The sequence below is a fragment of the Oncorhynchus nerka genome, linkage group LG11, assembly GCF_034236695.1.
Source record: "Oncorhynchus nerka isolate Pitt River linkage group LG11, Oner_Uvic_2.0, whole genome shotgun sequence".
Lineage (NCBI taxonomy): Eukaryota > Metazoa > Chordata > Actinopteri > Salmoniformes > Salmonidae > Oncorhynchus > Oncorhynchus nerka.
In genome coordinates this window covers 28,082,562-28,102,860 of record NC_088406.1, presented here as the reverse complement: position 1 = coordinate 28,102,860, position 20,299 = coordinate 28,082,562, and the positions used below count along the sequence as shown (strand labels likewise).

The 20,299-nt window shown below is 45.9% G+C and overlaps 1 protein-coding gene and 1 pseudogene across 6 annotated transcripts in view; both read right to left on the bottom strand.

Annotated features, from left to right (window-relative positions):
* LOC115116778 (unconventional myosin-XVIIIa-like) overlaps positions 1 to 12,451 on the bottom strand; it is a 168,670-nt gene extending 156,219 nt beyond the window's left edge. For 3 of the 6 annotated variants that reach the window (XM_065024370.1, XM_065024372.1, XM_065024373.1), the window contains exons 1-2: positions 12,352 to 12,451; positions 8,982 to 10,194 (exon numbers count right to left, since the gene is read on the bottom strand). In XM_065024370.1, the coding sequence (XP_064880442.1) occupies positions 8,982 to 10,022 (1,041 nt within the window). In that variant the 5' untranslated portion in view covers positions 10,023 to 10,194; positions 12,352 to 12,451. The remainder of the gene's footprint in view (positions 1 to 8,981; positions 10,195 to 12,351) is intronic. The other 3 variants (XM_065024371.1, XM_065024374.1, XM_065024380.1) reach the window with 2 other exon arrangements.
* A 1,938-nt stretch (positions 12,452 to 14,389) lies between these two features.
* On the bottom strand, positions 14,390 to 15,027 carry LOC115137749 (phospholipid scramblase 2-like; annotated as a pseudogene).
* Between the last annotated feature and the right edge of the window lie 5,272 nt (positions 15,028 to 20,299).

The window sequence follows — 20,299 nt, the reverse complement described above, 5'->3', positions numbered from 1 at the left end:
AGCCTTATTCTAAAATTGATTAAATGTGTTTATCCCCTCATCAGTCTACACACAATACCACATAACGACATTGCAAAAACAGGTTTTTAGGAATGTTTGCAAATTGATCAAATTAAATAAACAGAAAAAAATTAAATTTTATTCAGACCCTTTATTCAGTACTACCCTGGGGCGGCAGGGTAGCCTAGTGGTTAGAGCATTGGACTAGTAACCGGAAGGTTGCAAGTTCAAATCCCTGAGCTGACAAGGTACAAATCTGTCGTTCTTCCCCTGAACAGGCCATCATTGAAAATAAAAATTTCTTCTTAACTGACTTGCCTAGTTACATTTAAAAAACTTGTTTTAGCACATTTGGCAGCGATTACAGCCTTGAGTCTTCTTGGGTATGACGCTACAAACCTGGCACACCTGTATTTGGGGAGTTTCTCCCATTCTTCTCTGCAGATCCTCTCAAGCTCTGTCAGGTTGGATGGGGAGAGTCACTGCAGAGGTATTTTCAGGTCTCTCCAGATATGTTCGATCAGGTTCATGTCTGGGCTCTGGCTGGGCCACTCAATGACATTCAGAGATATGTCCCGAAGCAACTCCTGTGCTGTCTTGGCTGTGTGCTTAGAGTCATTGTCCTGTTGGAAGGTGATCCATAGCCACAAGCCTGAGGTCCTGAGTACTCTGGAGCAGGTTTCCATCAAATATCTCTCTGTATTTTACTCTGTTCATCTTTCCCTCAATCCTGACTAGTCTCCCAGTCCCTGCCCCTGAAAAACATCCCCACAGCATGATGCTGCCACCACCATGCTTCACCGTAGGGATGGTGCTAGGTTTCCTCCAGACGTGACGCTTGGCTTTCAGGCCAAATAGTTCACTCTTGGTTTCACCAGACCAGATAATATTTTTTATGATCTCAGAGTCTTTAGCTGACTTTTGGCATCTACAAGCAGGCTTTCATGCGCTTTTTACTGAGAAGTGGCTTCCGTCTGGTCACTCTACCGTAAAGGCCTGATTGGTGGAGTGCTGCCTTCTCCCCCGATTTCTCAGTTTGGCTGGGCAGCCAGCTCTAGGAAGAGTCTTTGTGGTTCCAAACCTCTTTTTTTAAGAATGATGCCTCTGTGTTCTTGGGGACCTTCAATGCTGCAGAAATGTTTTGGTACCCTTCCCCAGATCTGTGCCTCGACACAATCCTTTGACCGAATGGCTTGGTTTCTGCTCTGGAGGCGAAAGGAACGCACACCTGTTTAGGCGAGGTGCTGGCTAGCGGAGAAGAACACTTGAAAAAGAAAAGGAGAGCCGCACAATGTCCAATGTTTCAACAGACAAGCTGTCTTCATCAGGGTAGAATGACAAACACTGCAGGTCACTAGTTTATAAAGTGTCAAAGGACACAGGTGGGTTTTGCTCTGACATGCACTGTCAACTGTGGGACCTAGACAGGTGTGTGCCTTTAAAAATCATGTCCAATCAATTAAATTTACCACAGGTGGACTCCAATCATGTTGTAGAAACATCTCAAGGATGATCAATGGAAACAGGATGCACCGGAGCTGAATTTTAAGTCTCATAGCAAAGGGTCTGAATACGCATGTAAATAAGCTATTTATGTTTTTTATGAATATGCAAAAATGTTTTTTTTATTTTTATGTTTTCGCTTTGAGTGTAGATTGATGACGATTTTGTTTTATTTCATCCATGTTAGAATAAGGCTGTAACGTAACAAAATGTGGAAAACGTCAAGGGGTCTGAATACTTTCCGAATGCACTGTAGATTAAGCCAGTGTGTGTGTGTATATGTATGTTTGTATTGCGTGCATGAGTATGTATACACATGTGTGTATGTTTGTGTGTGTTGCCCACATCTGGTACACAGCTGTGGGTGGAGAGACTAGCCCCAGTCCTAGACAACCTCTCCGTGGGCACCACTGCAGTAACAGGCCATGCTGCGTCTTTACAAGGTAGTGAGTCTCCTCTCCTCAGCAGTCTCCTACCTCCACTGTGGAGAACTAGCCAGCTAGCCTGGGGCCCACCCAGACAGGTCACAGAACAACTCTTCTCACAGGGAATATTATACCGAGTCCAGAGAGGCCTATTAAAAAGGCACTGGGCCTCATCCACATACTGACTCACAACGTTGCTCTACAGTCACAACACATCTAGAAGGACTGGAGAGGAGGAGAGGAAACGGCAGCCATGAAGCTATTAAACTAATGTGCATCATAAAACCCAGACATAAACAATTGACTAATACATTTAATAACATACGGGGGAAAAAATGTTGGATCCCTTATCCACTTTGGACCATGGACTGAAATGACCCCAGCTGGGCTTGGTTGGGGTTGGACTGTGGACTGAAATGACCCCAGCTGGGCTTGGTTGGGGTTGGACTGTGGACTGAAATGAACCCAGCTGGGGTTGGTTGGGGTTGGACCGTGGACTGAAATGAACCCAGCTGGGCTTGGTTGGGGTTGGACCGTGGACTGAAATGACCCCAGCTGGGCTTGGTTGGGGTTGGACTGTGGACTGAAATGAACCCAGCTGGGCTTGGTTGGGGTTGGACCGTGGACTGAAATGAACCCAGCTGGGCTTGGTTGGGGTTGGACTGTGGACTGAAATGACCCCAGCTGGGCTTGGTTGGGGTTGGACTGTGGACTGAAATGAACCCAGCTGGGCTTGGTTGGGGTTGGACTGTGGACTGTGGACTGAAATGACCCCAGCTGGGCTTGGTTGGGGTTGGACTGTGGACTGAAATGAACCCAGCTGGGGTTGGTTGGGGTTGGACCGTGGACTGAAATGAACCCAGCTGGGCTTGGTTGGGGTTGGACCGTGGACTGAAATGACCCCAGCTGGGCTTGGTTGGGGTTGGACTGTGGACTGAAATGAACCCAGCTGGGCTTGGTTGGGGTTGGACCGTGGACTGAAATGAACCCAGCTGGGCTTGGTTGGGGTTGGACTGTGGACTGAAATGACCCCAGCTGGGCTTGGTTGGGGTTGGACTGTGGACTGAAATGAACCCAGCTGGGCTTGGTTGGGGTTGGACTGTGGACTGTGGACTGAAATGACCCCAGCTGGGCTTGGTTGGGGTTGGACTGTGGACTGAAATGAACCCAGCTGGGCTTGGTTGGGGTTGGACTGTGGACTGAAATGACCCCAGCTGGGCTTGGTTGGGATTGCTGAGTTTTTTTTGCGTGTGTAGAGTTTTCAGCGGTATCTGCTGAGGAGACAGGAGAGAGAGGAGCAGATGTAGGCTACATGTCAGGATGCTGGCGTGGCGTGGCGTGGCGTGGCATGGCGTGGCGTTTGTTATTGCTCAGGTTTGACATGGATCCAGGTACAGTAAATTCAGGATGACTTGGGTTAAGCTCTGAAAGAAGCTCAGGGAGAGCAAAAAGTCCTGTTTTAGAGAAATGGGCAGCTGATGCCAAGAGCTGTCAATCATGGGAGGAGGAATCCGGTTTCTAAAAGTCCTACAAACTGGCATCCTCAAACAAGTTACCTGCTGTATTTTGCCTAGGTTGAGAATGAAATCCTATGCATTCACACATGAGCCCATTGTCTGGGTGGACCCCCAGCCTTATCCAGGGCCAAAATAGACCTAAGTATCTTGTTTGTTCCTGTGAACCGCAATGCTTTATCCCTTCTCCCCATCTTGGTGCTCCTTGCAGGATATCCTGTCTACATGAGCCACTGACTGGGAGCTTCCTGTCTGTCTGGGGCACTGGTAAATCACCATCTGTGTGTGTGTGTGTGTGTGTGTGTGTGTGTGTGTGTGTGTGTGTGTGTGTGTGTGTGTGTGTGTGTGTGTGTGTGTGTGTGTGTGTGTGTGTGTGTGTGTCAGAGCATACTCCCTGACAGCCTCCTGACCTCCTCACATTCCTGAGCTATGGAAGAGGAGAATTTCAACATGTCATTCTCTGCCAAGGAAAGTTGGACGTAAAAAATGTTGGGAAACTTTAAAAATAGAAAAACACCCACACACTCAGCCCCTACTCAACCCTAGCGCCCGACCGACCCCCCTGCTCCAAGAGCTACTTGGCTCCAAGAGGATGGAGGATAGAGGGTCATACTGTAAGGGTCACAGTAGCCTCCAGGGGACATATTTCTATACAGTTACAGTAAACTTCCTAAACAGCACAAGTACTGGAATGACTTATTTCTCTCTGTGACTTTCAACTAATTAAATATTGCGCATACGTCCATATTGTGTCCCTACGGTACTTGGGACAGCTGTGGTACAAGCCCATGTTCCCTACTCTAGGCTTGACAACAGTCTTTCATCCACACGGCTAAGGTGTCTGCCCTGCACACTGGATATTTCTTCATTAACTTTTAGTTGTGTATGAAACAGACTCTGCATTGAATGTCTAATTACCATGGGTCTGGAAAGCCATTTCAGAGTGCTTATAAATCTGGAGACGAGAGTAGAGCAGCTGCTTGTGTCCCTGTGAAGTGTGCCTCCATTACAGCCTTTGTTGAACTGAGAAATGACCGTTCTGTTGGTTCTCCTTCACTTGAACGGATGACCCGACTGTACAAGCTGTTAATGTTTGTTTTAGAAGACAAAGGGATGGAGAGCTGGCCTGCTGCTTAGTGAGACTGGAACATATAAGGAACATATAAATCAGTAAGGGACGCACACAGAAACGCACCCACGCACGCACACACACCTCAATAAGCCCTCATTTCCTGTTTGCGTGATGGAAACAGAGCACTCGGCCACTTAGTTAAAAAACTATCTTATCCACACTGTGACTCAAAGGGGCTTTTCCGAAGAAACCAACTCCAGGGCCCAGGGAGGGAGGGCCCACAGTCCCAGAGTCACTCTCCATTCTTTCTTTTTCTCCCAAAAACTCCAGAGAACAACATGTGGCCAGAACACGGCTTGCTGGGGCAGATTAGCCTTTCATTAGGACTTTGTGTCACAAGGGCCCTTGAATCTCAGCCAATTGAGGGACACAAACAAAAAGCTCCAAATTGGCTTCCCCCCCTTAGGGGACAGGACTGCTCGCTACGTGATAGAGCTACATGACAAGCGATAACAAAGACTCAGTATTGTGAGTGGGCATCAGCTGAAAGACGAGAGAGGAGAGGGAGAGTGCTGGCAGGGATGTGGGACAGGAACGGAGCAGGGTTGATTGCAGAAAACTAAGAAGTCACTAAATTAATTTAGTCTTAACAGCTCCAACAAGGGATTGGGGGATTCCCAAGTATCGATATCTACAAATTATACACTACCGTTCAAAGGTTTGGGGTCACTTAGAAGAGTCCTTTTTTTGAAAGAAAAACACTTTCTTTCCATTAAAATAACATAAAATCGATCAGAAATACAGTGTAGACATTGTTAATGTTGTAAATGACTATTGTAGCTGGAAATGGCAGATTATTTTTATGGAATATCTACATAGTGATACAGAGGCCCATTATCAGCAACCGTCACTCCTGTGTTCCAATGGCACATTGTGTTGTGCTAATCTAAGTTTATCATTTTAAATGCTAATTGATCATGAGAAGACCAATGGTGGAACAAACTCCCTCACGACGCCAGGACAGCGGAGTCAATCACCACCTTCCGGAGACACCTGAAACCCCACCTCTTTAAGGAATACCTAGGATAGGATAAAGTAATCCCTCTCACCCCCCCCCCCCCTTAAAATATTTAGATGCACTACTGTTCCACTGGATGTCATAAGGTGAATGCACCAATTTGTAAGTCGCTCTGGATAAGAGCGTCTGCTAAATGACTTAAATGTAAATGTAAGACCTTTTTGCAATTATGTTAGCACAGCTGAAAACTGTCATTCTGATTAAAGAAGCAATAAAACTAGCCTTCTTTAGACTAGTTGAGTATCTGGAGCATCAGCATTTGTGGGTTCGATCACAGGCTCAAAATGGCCAGAAACAAAGACCTTTCTTCTGAAACTCGTCAGTCTATTCTTGTTCTGAGAAATGAAGGCTATTCCATGCGAGAAATTGCCAAGAAACGGAAGATTTCATACAACGCTATGTACTACTCCCTTCACAGAACAGTGCAAACTGTCTCTAACCAGAATAGAAAGAGGATTGGGAGGCCCCGGTTCACAACTGAGCAAGAGGACAAGTACATTAGAGTGTCTAGTTTGAGAAACAGACGCCTCACAAGTCCTCAACTGGCAGCCTCATTAAATAGTACCTGTCTCAATAGTACCCGTCTTCATTAAATAGTACCAGTCTCAACGTCAACAGTGAAGAGGCGACTCTGGGATGCTGGCCTTCTTTGCTAAAATTTCTAAAAAACTGTTTTTGCTTTGTCATTATGGTGTATTGTGTGTAGATTGATGAGGGGAAAAAAATATTTAATAGATTTTATAATAAGGCTGTAATGTAACAAAATGTGGAAAAGGTGAAGGTACCTGAATACTTTCACAATGCACTATATGCCAAACTTGCCAAACGCTATCATGAAAGTCGTAAACTTTGTGTTTATCCTTGATGATTCATAATCAAGTGCACCTTGTTTTAAATGATCAAATAAACAAATCTAAAAAGCAGTACAAATCGTATCGGCACCTTAGTATCTTGCTAATATGGTATTGTGAGGTCCATGGCCATTCCCAGCCCTACTCCAAAGCACACTTCTCAGGGTGTTGACTGCATCATCATGATCTGTCAGATTGAGACTCTAACCCTCTCACAGCAGTGGAAGTCAGTCAGCGCCTGGGATCTGATTCTGATCTACTCTCCCTGTTTCTGCTCTGGGAGACAGCAGTGGGTTAGCCTACACTACACAGGGAGGGAGGCGCAGAGCCAGGAAAAGTACAAAAGGGGGAGGCTGGCCTCAAACTGAACAGCACAGCAAAGTCCTTCTTTGTTTATTGGTAAATTCCAAAATAGAACAATGCCGAAAATTCCGGAGTGAGGCAGAAAGGAGGGGTGGGGGAGTGGGAGGGGTTCTGCGGTGCTACCATGTCACCCATTTGTGAGAAAAGCATATTTTGGGGGAATGGATCATTTCCCCAGTGTTTTTCAAATCTCTCCAAATTTCTCAGTAGCCGGCCATGTCTTCTCTCTGTAGTTTAGACAAGTGTGCTAAGACAAGCTTGTGCCTTGCTATTCCATGTCCTTTCACAGACTAAATAACAACTAAGGGTTCTCCTATGGGGACAACCGAATAACTTTTTTAGAACCCTTTTTTTCTAAGAGTGTAGGCTTTTCACCTATGCATTAAGACTGACCCATTTGATGCCCTTAAGCTTCAAAGAGCCAATTATTCCGGGCTGAAGGTCAGATACAAAAATCAAGAGGAGCAGTGTGGTGTTGGGTGACAACAAACGTGGTCATGAATTGGTAGTGTATGTGTGACCATTTTGTAAACCTAGTTTTTAGGCACAGAGTATCCTTCAAGTATCATAACACTCCCTGACCGCAATCAGACCACTGTCTGCCACCTAATCAGGGACAAGGCCTACCACACTACACACACACTTGCAAGTATACAGACACACACATAATTGCACACACACACAATCCAAAACACACCCTTTTCACCGCTGCACAACAATCCACTATTACACTGGAACAGTAACATAACCATCTTACTAACCAACATCACAAACATCCAGTCCACAAGATTACAAACAAGGACTTGGCTCAGAGCACTGCGGTTAGGTCTAGCTGTTGGAAAATTCTTGGATAGGAATATCATTTTCAAAAGATTAAAAAATATATATATATTGATACATAACTTATGCAGCAGTATAACTATTTGCAGATGACTGAACAAACATGATACATTGTCTGCTGTTCTTGAGTGATTACAGGACACGGTGAACACACACACAAACACTTTTTATAGCAGTGTAATAAATGGATATCATCACAAACAGATTTCAATTCCGACTGTTGCAAGTTAGCATGAAGAAAGTGTGGCCCATCTTCTCTAACCCTAATGTGATTAAGGAAGTCTTATCCAACCCCCCGCCACCCACACACACACACACACACACACACACACACACACACACACACACACACACACAGCTGGAGTTGTTTGCCTCGACAACACTTCCTCTGTCTGAACTCTGAACTGGACAGCAGTTCCCGAACAGTAGCCTGTTCACACAGACACACTTTCTACTTACATCAGCATGCAGACATAGTGTTTGAAGAACACACACGTACCCACACTTGCTTACGTATCTACGCTCACAGAAGCTGAAGCCCGGGCAGAACGGCCTTCTTATCTGATAAAACCAACAAGCAGACCATAAAATACAAGATTAGCCACAACAGCTTCCATTTGATATCAACCGGGTGGTCCGGCCAGAAGTCGACTCCGTCCACCACTCCATGTTGCCCTTCAACATCTGTGGCTGGGCTGCACACATCAAGGTGACATTTCTACATCAAGCCCAGACACCCACAAGAAAGCATGGCTGAAACCTAAACATTACAGAAGGTATATAAGGAGAGGAAGAAACATGGCAAGAAGAGTCTCATAAAAGCTGCTTCAAGCCGTCAGAGCTGTGGTAAGTTCGTCACTAACGTTTCCCAACAGAACATATATGTTCTGTAATTGTTTTTTTACTCTAAGAGTTTTCTGTTAGTTCATACAAAAACCAAACTGGACATGGGTTGAAGTGCGCTGTGGAAACAATGAGAGACTTAAGTGTCTGGGCCACTCCATAGGTTAGGCCACCTGTAAACAAGTTGTGTGGGAAGTGGGAGGGAAATGTGCTTGTTTGTTAACAAAAGTGATCACCATCAGACAGTTCCAAAGTTACAACACCCATCATGCTAAAACATGAAAAAAAACATTGGCATTGGTGACTCACTCCACCATTTAACAACACTGACTTTCCACACACCCACACCAACGAGTGTGATATGTTGGGTACAATTCAACCCTACAGTATAGAAGAGCCAAACCAGCCCGTGGGTTGCCTCTCTAGAAGTTGTAGGTCTGAATAGAATGTCTATCTAGGTGATAAGTAGAGGAGTGATTTGGGGTAACTTACATCCTGGGCCTCTCGGCGCTGGCCGTCTGTGTTCCTCAGCCAGCAGCGGCTCAGCTCACTCAGCTCCAGGATGGGCTGCACCTTCAACCTCACCGTGTCCCCAGACTGACGGATCATCTCCACAATCTCGTCCCTGGTCTTGTTCTCCACGTTTCCCCCGTTGATCTCCACAAGACGGTCTCCCGGCACCAGCCCCAGGGCCAGGTCCTTAGTGCCAGCCCCGGGCTCTGCAAAGTGCACCACCCTCCGGTAGACCCCTCCGTCGGCTCCGCGGTCCAACATGGTGGTGCGGCGCAGGGAGAATCCGAAGTCACCCGTGTTGCGGCGCTGGAGCTCCAGCTCCCGTGGCTCCGGAGACTGTGGAGGGATGACAACCGGGAGCCTCAGGTCAGCAGGGAAGGTCTTTTCCACCACCTCAGGGATGCGAGCCATCTTGACCGGCACTGGCCAAGGTGCTGGCCCGACCCCCACCCCCAGCTTCTGCTGCTGGAGGCTGTGCTTACTCTGCGGGTCGAACACCTTGTTCTCCACCTGCGGGGACGGAGCAGCTGAGTTCTGTCCCGAGAGCGTGGAGGTCTCCGAGGGGCTCTCCTCTTTGCTCCTCTGGGAGAAGGAGAAGCGCTTCATGACCTGAGAGGAGTTGTGCTTGGCCATCGAGCCAAAGTGGGCCACGCGGTCTCGCACCGAGCCCCGGTCCTTGTCCAGACAGCCGCCCCCCTCGCCCTTCAGGTCATCGGTGGAGCTGGCAGCGCTCAGGCCGTCTGCGTCCAGCACCATGCTACTGCGGTTGCTCAGGCCGTCTGACTCGATGTCAGTGAGGCTGAGCTCGTGGCTGCTGGCCACCTTGATGGGGATGGGGTTGGAGATCTCCAGCTTGTTCTTGGAATCCCGCTTGGACTCTCTCTTGAGGTTGAAGAAGCCACGCCTCATGCTCATCTCCTCCAGGCTGCGCAGCTCCGCCGCAGACATCCTCTCCTTCTTGTCCTTCTTATCCTTCTCTTTCTTCCCTCCATCCTTCTCCTTTTTGATCAGACTGAACATGGTGGTGTGCCTGCTGTGTTGCTCAACACAGTGGGTCCTACCGGTTTGGCTCCTGTTTTCTCAGGCAAGGGGGATTTTTCCATACAGAGGCAGAGGTCCAGTTTTTTTGGGGGGTGGGTCTAGTCTTTCGTAACCTCCAAAAAGGGGTTAAGCTGCCACTAGTTCAAATGCCCTGTGGGAGAGAAAAAACACCTTCAGTCGACCTTCACATCTGGCATGACAGAATGAGAAACAGCGCTCATTATGTTTCATAAATACAATTATAAACTGGGCAGTGGTATAACAGACCGTATACCACGGGTATGACAAAACATTTATTTTTACTGCTCTAATTACATTGGTAACCAGTTTATAATAGCAATAACTCACCTCTGGGGTTTGTGATATATGGCCGATATACCATGGCTAAAAGCTGTGCCTATGAACAGCCCTTAGCCGTGGTATATTGGCCATATACCACACCCCCTCATGCCTTATTGCTTAATTAGATCACACACAATATATCACTTCCGTTGCAGAGGACGAGTGAGGAATTTGTCGAAGAAAATAAAATTGTGCATTTAATAAACACCATCTTTATTTCTCGAAACCAAACATCTTTCTAAGCCTTTTGAGTAGGACTATAGATAGAGCAACCCACATCTTAAGACTTTGCAACAGACCATTACCATGCCACACAAAACACTAGCCGATAAAGTGAACATGTAAAAAATATTACACACATCACAACCAAACAACAGTTTAAGTGATCTTGGCAAAATAGACAACATTCCTAGTGTAACGGATGTGAAACGGCTAGCTAGTTAGCGGTGGTGCGCGCTAAATAGCGTTTCAATCGGTGATGTCACTTGCTCTGAGACCTTGAAGTAGTGGTTCTTGAAGGGCTGTGGCTTTTGTGGAGCAATGGGTAACGATGCTTCGTGGGTGACTGATGTTGATGTGTGCAGAGGGTCCCTGGTTCGCGCCCGGGTATGGGCGAGGGGACGGTCTAAAGTTATACTGTTACACTAGCCTCCATTAGAGCTGCATTTGCTCAAACATCAAGGAAGATCTTTTTGCCAAAGAGACACTCTCAACATACTGCAGAAAGTAGGCAGGACTTTCCCAAAATCTGGGTTTTATTACTATTTTTCTGCCTCAGAGGAGCTACCCCTCTACATCGGGTAGCATTGCACGGAATCCCAAACAGCCTAAGGCTTCAAACCCAAATGATGTAGTCTAGGCCTAAGCTATATTTCAGTCTCCATTTTATATGTGTAAATCACATTCAATGTAAGCCAAACACCCAAATAGGCTTATACCTACCTCCTCTACCTGAGTGATAGAAGACATGTTGAAGGTGAAATAACTGTTTAGCCTAACTGTTGTTCCAGTGACGGATGGGGCGCTAAAAATGGGTCAGAATCTACACAGTCCACTCTGGTAGTCACTGGGTGTCATTGGTGTCAAAGTTCCAGTTCTATCTGATGTTCCCAGAATTCCCAGCAGCAGGAGACCCCTACATCTAAACAAGCTTCAAGCTAAAAGAAAGTGACTTTTTAAATCATTAATAAGAAGATATATTGATGGAAATAGATGTTTAATAATGGTATAGTTACATATAGCTCACTATTTTGCATCCTGTGAGCAAAAAAAATATGCCTGCATGACGCTCCTTAAGCTTCATTCTGAGCTGAAAAATGTCATACACTTTCGTGGTTATAGCCAAGCTTCCTTGTTGCTACAGATGTTTACACTTTTTTTCCAACACCGCAGGGATGCTATGGGAACATCATTTTGCCACTTACATCAAGGCTTTTCGTTACAACAATGAAATGCAGCTGAAATAGTTGGCACGCTCCACTACGCTAGCGAGTGAGGTGTCATCGTTCCCCATTCACTCAATGGACAGGGAGGACAAAAAGCGAGAAAGCTACTAATACTAGCTAGCCAGCTAGCTGATGTCACATTGGGAATTATAATGTTTTACAGGCCATTGTTAACTATAACTGTAAAGTAATTTCCTCTAAATCTGTCTGTCACAGAAAAGCCCTGGCTACAAGACTTTATTGAGAAAAGTGATATTCTGAAACTACCAATATGCCTTTAGTAAGCTTGCACGATTAGCTGGCAGCCCAAGCCTCTGTTCTTTGCCCACATTCATTCTGGTGTAGCCTATCAACTAGGCTAGCTAGCTGCTACATCCCTGTGAACATATTTTGGGATTTCTGAGAGACTTCTATCTATAGCTATCTAGCTAAGCCATTCTGCTTTCAATGTTTAGCTCAAATTGGTGCATCGAATCATTTTGAGATATTCTAACATATTCATGAAATGATGGATGACTCACCGTTTGCGTGTGTTCTTCCTCTGCTCTGTGTCGGTGGGTTGACACTGGTGCGTTCGAATCGGAGGGAGCTGTATTGATGGGTGCAGCTCGCACTAGAAAGCAGCTGCGTTGACTGTATATGATTAGCTAGATGACTGGTTACAGCACGCATGCAACATCACTGAAAATATATCGAATAGTGATTCCTGCTGGCCAGTTGGGTTTATTGCAAGTTGGACACATATGAAAGATTACATTATCACTCTATGATGATAGATTTCTATTGGTTGCAGTAGCATTTTATATTTTGTGGGTAAAGTATTAATACATACACAGTAAATAATCTAGGAGTGACTGGTTTGTTTATCTGGGATTCATTCCAACCGAGCACTATTAAGCACCAGTTGGTACCAGTTTACCAATAGGCCTACTTTTATCACTGGCCCAAGCTTTTTGGGGTCCCTAAGCAGGATCCTGTTTAGGGTTCCCCTTCACAGTTTGTGGGGTGCCCCTGGCCATTGAGGTGGGCCCTAAGCAGTTGATTATTTTGCTTATAGCACTGGCCGCCACTGTGGTGTCGGTTTACCAGTAGTGGAAATTCACACCACACCTTCGCTCATGCGCAGTGAACTGTTTGCCTCTATGTTTGGCTGCTGCATCAACTGCAAGCCTGGAAAGTGAAAACATTATGCATGGTAGAGTCATAAACTATAAGGTAAGTTATAACACACTTTAATTTGAGAGCTGGAGGTGCAGAATCCCTCTGGTAACCCCATAGGGTACGTGGTGCAGAAGTGGCACCCTTACCTGCCCAAACTCACTGTGCAGAACAAGAGGAGAGAGCCCCAGCTTAAGATCCATGGTGCATGTGTTGTCTGTCAATGCTGGTCAGATGTAAACTTTGATGTGAGGTCTCTGGATGAAACAGTGAAGGTGAAGGCGGTGATGCTGGGAGTGTAGAAATGTAGAGGAGACGGATCACATTACCATCCCTATAGGTGACATTTTCTGCCCACTGAACAACATCAGGATTAAAATTAAACAAAAACTGTATGAGTTGACAACTTCCATGTTCCATCCATTGATGCTCAATGTAAAGCATGTTGAAATTTGAAGTTAATAGAATGTTAAAGAGATCATCTGGGATATTACCTGCTGCATATATTCACTGAAAAGCAGGGTTACTATGTTCCGTTGTCCTTTGTTTGCTAAATCATAAGTTGTTAACTGAAAGTGTGTTATTTTAATTATGAGTTTCAAATAAAGTCTTTAGTGCGGACATCAACCTTGATTCCAGAGCCTATGTACCCTGAGACTCCTCTTACCTATGGTCCTTAGCAGTGGCCTCTCCCCAGGCCCTTCCACACACTTAGGGTAGTTTATCACTCTACCAGACTCTGCAGCGGCTTTGAGGTGTCACCTTGCACCACACAGAGTAGAGAATTTGGTACCTGACAGAATTTGTAACTTTACCGAAGCAACCTTTCTTGTTCAACAATCATGCGTTATAAATCTGTGACTATTTATGTGTATTGCTCAGTTTACTGAACTCTAGTTAATTAATCGCCTCCTTATAAGGCACATAGAAAGGTTTCAAATGACATCACACTGGAAGACTATAACACAGTTTGGTCCTGATTGCACAATTCTTTTGCTCAATGAAAATGTCCTCCAAAGTAACAGTGTTGTGTACCTATTGGCAGTTTCTATTGAGGGCTTTGTTTTAGAAGTCTGGCAATAACTTTGGTATAAAAAAATCCCAAAGTAGAAAAAAATAGTATAACACTGCTATTGTCATCACGCTGTCCATGGTACTGAAATGATGTGCATTCTAATGTCTGCAGCTTTGTACATTTCCTTTTAATTAATCGATTGTATTACTGTAGCCTACCTAGAAGGTGCACCTATGATAAATTATACATAAGAAAAATAGAGTCCAGTAAAAAAACACTTTCAGTATGCACAAAAACCTTACAGAGAGGATAGGAAACAATTGTCAGTAAATCCCCCATCAATATTCTCATTGATTTATTTCACACCCAAGGGTTCTCATAGTCCATTAAGAGTAGAAAGTGTGGGAGTAAAAGTTCATTTGGGATTTTAAGTTATTTATTTTCATAAAGTCGATGGGGAAGCAGGCTCCCAGCAACACAGCCTTCATCTTCACTTCCAGTTCCATAGGGAATGAGATTACAAAGTTATCTGCATCTTGACAACTTCCTGCAGCAATCCAACTCATTTCTTACTGATCTTCCCCACCACGTTTTCTCATCCAGGGACTCCTCTCAATCTGCATGGTGAGTTTAGTGTAGAAAGGGTGCCAGTTCTGCACCACGTACCCTATGGGGTTACCAGAGGGATTCTGCACCTCCAGCTCTTGCAGGTAGCAGGGGAAGCAGCAGGAGTCGCACCTCAAAGGGTGTATCAGGGTCATTGCTTCCTGTCCCAGGTTGTCCTGGATGTGAAGGGTGAAAAGTAAAGGCCGGGGCCGCAGAACTGTAGAGTGCAGCAGTCATTCTCCTCTGCTACAGCAAACACTTGCTGCCCGACACTGTTCTTTACAAGGTAGTTAGTATTCACTCACCAGTCCAGAACCACTTCAGCCAGATTAACTTTCTGGTGGTCGAGGAGCTAGTCGATCTGAGTCAGTTATTCCAATCCTGGATGGCAGGCTAGTGGTCTGAGAAGGGCAGGCATCAGCACAAGAGCCTGAGGGGGCACAAGGCCTGGGGGTAGTGGGACTCCGGGAATCATGGGGCGGGGTAGAGGCCTGAGGGTAGTGGGACTCCGGAGCTCATGGGGCGGGGTAGAGGCCTGAGGGTAGTGGGACTCCGGGCTCATGGGGGTGGGGTAGAGGCCTGAGGGTAGTGACACCCTGGGAATCATGTATGCAGGGTAGGAAGCATTAAGGCCATGTGGCACCAATGTCATGGCCTCAGTCATGATCGCCTGTCCTAAGCCAGTGCCAATCAATCCAAGACCTTGGATGGCCATGGAAATAATGCACTTTCATTTCTGAAAATAGCTAAACACACACCAAAAATGTCCTTTTATATTTTCAAAATCAGCAGGTAGCCTAAGATAAATGCAAAACAAAGAGTTTAGGGAGTATATTGCCTACTGCTTTTCGAGAGAACTTTGAATAATCCTTCATTTCAACAAAAGGTAAGTAGGCCTAATCAAGTGTAGTACACAGCATGCCAGACTAGACCAGCTACTGTAACTGTAGGCATAAGCCTACCTGCTTTGATTTGATTTATTATTAGTGTCTTGCATCTTCAGAATGCCCAGCTCACTTGAGCAATGGGGTTATAAAACACTGGCAGTGTGTTAAACTATTTTTTTGCAGTAGAAAAATAAAATTAACATACATCACTACCTGTTTGTCCCGCAGTGTTCTGATGTGGATGACAGACACAGGTAGCCTATAATACTTTGCATCATACTCAACCTAGCCTTCAGCAAGGATGTTTTTAAGAGCTCTGGATGTGTTTTCTTAGTAACATCACTATATATCTGTATATTCATTATCTTGTTGAAATGCACAGATTGATTTAACATGTAGCTACACTTCGAGTAGTTTCCTGATGAAAATGAATAGGCTGAATGACTGATGTATCAGATTAATGATCTGCTAACCCGTGACCAGCTACTCTTCTCTTCCTTAGACTGTGTGGATGTAGAAAGGACCTTTGGTGCGCTCCAACACAAGTGGGTGCGAAGTTTCGATTTTTGTTCCCTCTCCGAAGACACGCTGCATGTACCTCTCTATGGTATACTCGCAAGACCGATGCTGGAGTCGAGAAGCAGGTACGGGAGTTGACATTTAATTAGGAACAGACAAAGAGCAAGACAGGAACAGCGTAAGCACACGGATACACAACGACAAACAACAATCAATGCAGCAGCGGGGAACAGAGATGGGGAACAGAGACGGGGATCAGAGACGGGGAACAGAGACGGGGAACAGAGACGGGGAACAGAGACGGGAACAGAGACGGGGAACAGAGACGGGGTAATAAACAGGTGATTGAGTCCAATAATACACTGATGCGCATGACTGGGAAAGGAAGGTGTGCGTACTGATGGTGGCAGGAGTGCGTAATGCTGGGGAGCCTGGCACCTTCGAACGCCAGGGAAAGGGAGCGGGAGCAGGCATGACAGTACCCCCTCCTCAGAGGGGCGCCACCACCCACCTGGGCGAGCCTGACAGGCCTGCCGAGGCACGGACGCTGGACAAACCAGCAGGGCGTAAAATCCCGACAAACCGGCAGGGACATGGAAGCCTGGCGAACCGGCTGAGGCGTGGGAGCCTGACGACCCAGTTGAGGTGTGTCAACCTGAGGATCCCGCTGGACCATGGGAGCCTGAAGATCCGGCTGAGGCGTGGGAGCCTGACGACCCAGTTGAGGTGTGTCAACCTGAGGATCCCGCTGGACCATGGGAGCCTGAAGATCCGGCTGAGGCGTAGCAGCCTGACGAGCCGTCTGGGGGTAAAAACCTGACGATCCGGCTGAGGACGTGGGATGGGCGCCTTCCGAGCCAACCGGGGCAAGAAACCTCCCAAGCTTAGGCACCCCCGTATGGAAGGTCAACATGTTTAAATTGTCTTATCCGGACACGTCTGAACACTTGCAACTATCATTTATCACTTGCTTTTTTCAAGTGTCAAAAGTCATTTTTTTGTACATGTGATTGTTTGCCTGTCTAGTGTGTGTTTACAGGTGATTTGAACACCTGTTATGATCATTTTTCACTTGCCTTTTTAAAATGTCAAATGTTATTTTTTGTACACGTGATTTTTTCACCTGTCCAGTGTGTTTACAGGTGATTAGAATGTTTGTTCAATACACCTGTTCTGTGTGCTGATGTTGATGCTCTAACTCAGAGACTCTGTCTAGAGTCTCACCCCAGAGATATGGGCTGAGGCTGACCCAGGTAGGGGGGCCCGACCCCCAGAGGGGGGTGCCTACCTCCGGCCACGGCCACCAGGGGGCACCAGTACATCCAGCCAGCTCCCTGAACCAGGGATATGAGGGGAGAGGGCTGACGTCGACCAAGTGAAGGGGCCGTCCCCCAGAGAAGGGGGCCAACCTCTGTCCATGGCAACCAGGGGGCGCCAATACGTCCACATAGCTCCCTTCCTCAGGAATATGGGGGGAAAGGGCCAGAAATCTGAGGCAGACCCAGGGAGAGGGGGCAACCCCCGCCCAGAGCCACCAGGGGATCCACTACATCCACCTAGCTCTCTACAGAGGGCCAGAGAGGGATGAGGCCAACCCAGGTAAAGGGGGGCCAACCCCCGGAGAGGGGTGCCGACCCCCACCCACGGCCAAAAGGGGGTGCCACTACAACCAGCCAGCTCCCTGCACCAGGGAGATGGAGGAGAGGGCCAGAGAGGGCTGGGGCCGCCCCAGGGAGGGTGGGGGTGTCCCCTTTAGAGGGGGGCTGACCCCCTGCCCTCGACCCCCAGGCGGCGCCACTACATGCACCCTGCTCTCTTCACCAGGAAGAGAGGGGGGAGGCAGCCAGAGAGGGATGGACAAACCCAGGGAGGGGGGGCCGACCGCCAGAGAGAGGGCCCATCCCCTGCTGCTGCTCCAGTTTCAACTGTTCTGCCTTATTATTATTCGACCATGCTGGTCATTTATGAACATTTGAACATCTTGGCCATGTTCTGTTATAATCTCCACCCGGCACAGCCAGAAGAGGACTGGCCACCCCACATAGCCTGGTTCCTCTCTAGGTTTCTTCCTAGGTTTTGGCCTTTCTAGGGAGTTTTTCCTAGCCACCGTGCTTCTACACCTGCATTGCTTGCTGTTTGGGGTTTTAGGCTGGGTTTCTGTACAGCACTTTGAGATATCAGCTGATGTACGAAGGGCTATATAAATAAATTGGATTTGATTTGATTTGCCTGTGGCCACCAGGGGGTGCTACTAAATTCACCCAGAGAGGGCTGGGGCTGAACAAGGGAGCCGGAGCCAATCACAGGGCAGTAGGCACTAACTCCGCCATGGTTCGTTCGACAGCCTATAGGGTGATAAAATGCGTTTTTGTATTATTCTTTTTTTAAATTATTGCCGAAAATGTGTTATTTGGTAATTACAGGCTTAGAAAATGTTATACGTTTTGTTCTATGAGATAATCTTCATCGGCTAACGTTACATTTAGTTTTTTAAAGCATTTATGCACATAAAGCACATAAAGGCTTCATAATTGATAAAGGTCATGTTAAATGACTGATATTATCTCATAGAAGGAAACGTATATGATCTCCTGAGCCCATCATAACCTGACCTTATTTTCAGCATTTTGTCATATTTCTACCAATATTACATTTACATTTTAGTAACTTAGCAGACACCCTGATAATATTTTACTAAATACATATACTGGGACATCTTTTAGCATTTTCCTCACAGTATCACACATTTTCAAGCTTTATTAGTCTTATTACACCAATTATTTACAGGATCAGTGGGTCCCCGTCGGAACATTTGAGCTAACGTAGGCTAATGTGATTAGCATGAGGTTGAAAGCAACAAGAACATTTCCCAGGACATAGACATATCTGATATGGGCAGAAAGCTTAAATTCTTGTTAATCTAATTGCACTACCCAATTTACAGTAGATATTACAATTAGCTTAGCGTCATCTGGGTTAGGGAGGGTTTGGCTGGTAGGGATATCCTTGTCTCATCACACACTAGTGACTCCTGTGGTGGGCTGGGCGCAGTGCATGCTCACCAGGTTGCCAGGTGCACAGTGTTTCCTCTGACACATTGGTGAGGCTGGCTTCCGGGTTAGATGCGCGCTGTGTTAAGATGCATGGCTTTTGACCTTTGTCTCTCCCAAGCCCATACGGGAGTTGTAGCGATGAGACAAGATAGTAACTACTAACAATCGGATACCACAAAATTGGGGAGAAAAGGGGGTACATTTGTTTTTTAAACAAAAAAATAAAAATAATAAACCAATTTGGCACATTTGGGCAGTCTTGACACAACATTTTGAACAGAAATGCAATGGCTCATTGAATCAGTCTAAAACCTTGCACATACACTGCTGCCAACTAGTGGCCAAAAACTATATTATGCCTTGACTCCTAAGTCATTTTAGGCAAACATTTGAAAAAAAGGGTCCGATCCTTAAGAGGTTTTAATTTATGCCCCGAAAAATCTATTTAGTTCCTCCACATTCAAACAAATGGCGGCCAACTTGAAAATAGGTTGTTGTGACTGATTTTACATTAAATCTATGATGACTCTATGAAACTTTTCAAATGGGTGTCCTTGTTCTGTGGGAAGTTTGGTGTAGTTATCATCTATGGTGCAATGTGATAATAAAGCACATCCCAGAGCTGCCCATTCTGTCTCATCAATGTATAGCAAAATGCACACAGGTATGATCTTTGACTCCCCCCCCCAAGGTGGACCCATGGAGATGTCATTAACATTCCAATTATTTTATACATGATTTCATGCCTCAAGTTAATAACATATCAAGTGCCTTATTTTGCAAAGATTGTTCTCTGATAATACAAAATGACATTACATATCCTCCATCCTGTTGGTCCAAATAACCAATGCCAGTTTATTTATCTATTTTTTTTATTTCACCTATATTTAACCAGGTTGACCAGTTGAGAACAAGTTCTCATTTACAACTGCGACCTGGCCAAGATAAAGCAAAGCAGTGCGACAAAAACAACAACACAGAGTTACGTAGATTTATTGGATATTTCAAACTTTTTTAACAAATCAAAAACTGAAAAATTGGGCGTGCAAAATTATTCAGCCCCTTTACTTTCAGTGCAGCAAACTCTCTCCAGAAGTTCAGTGAGGATCTCTGAATGATCCAATGTTGACCTAAATGACTAATGATGATAAATACAATCCACCTGTGTGTAATCAAGTCTCCGTATAAATGCACCTGCACTGTGATAGTCTCAGAGGTCCGTTAAAAGCGC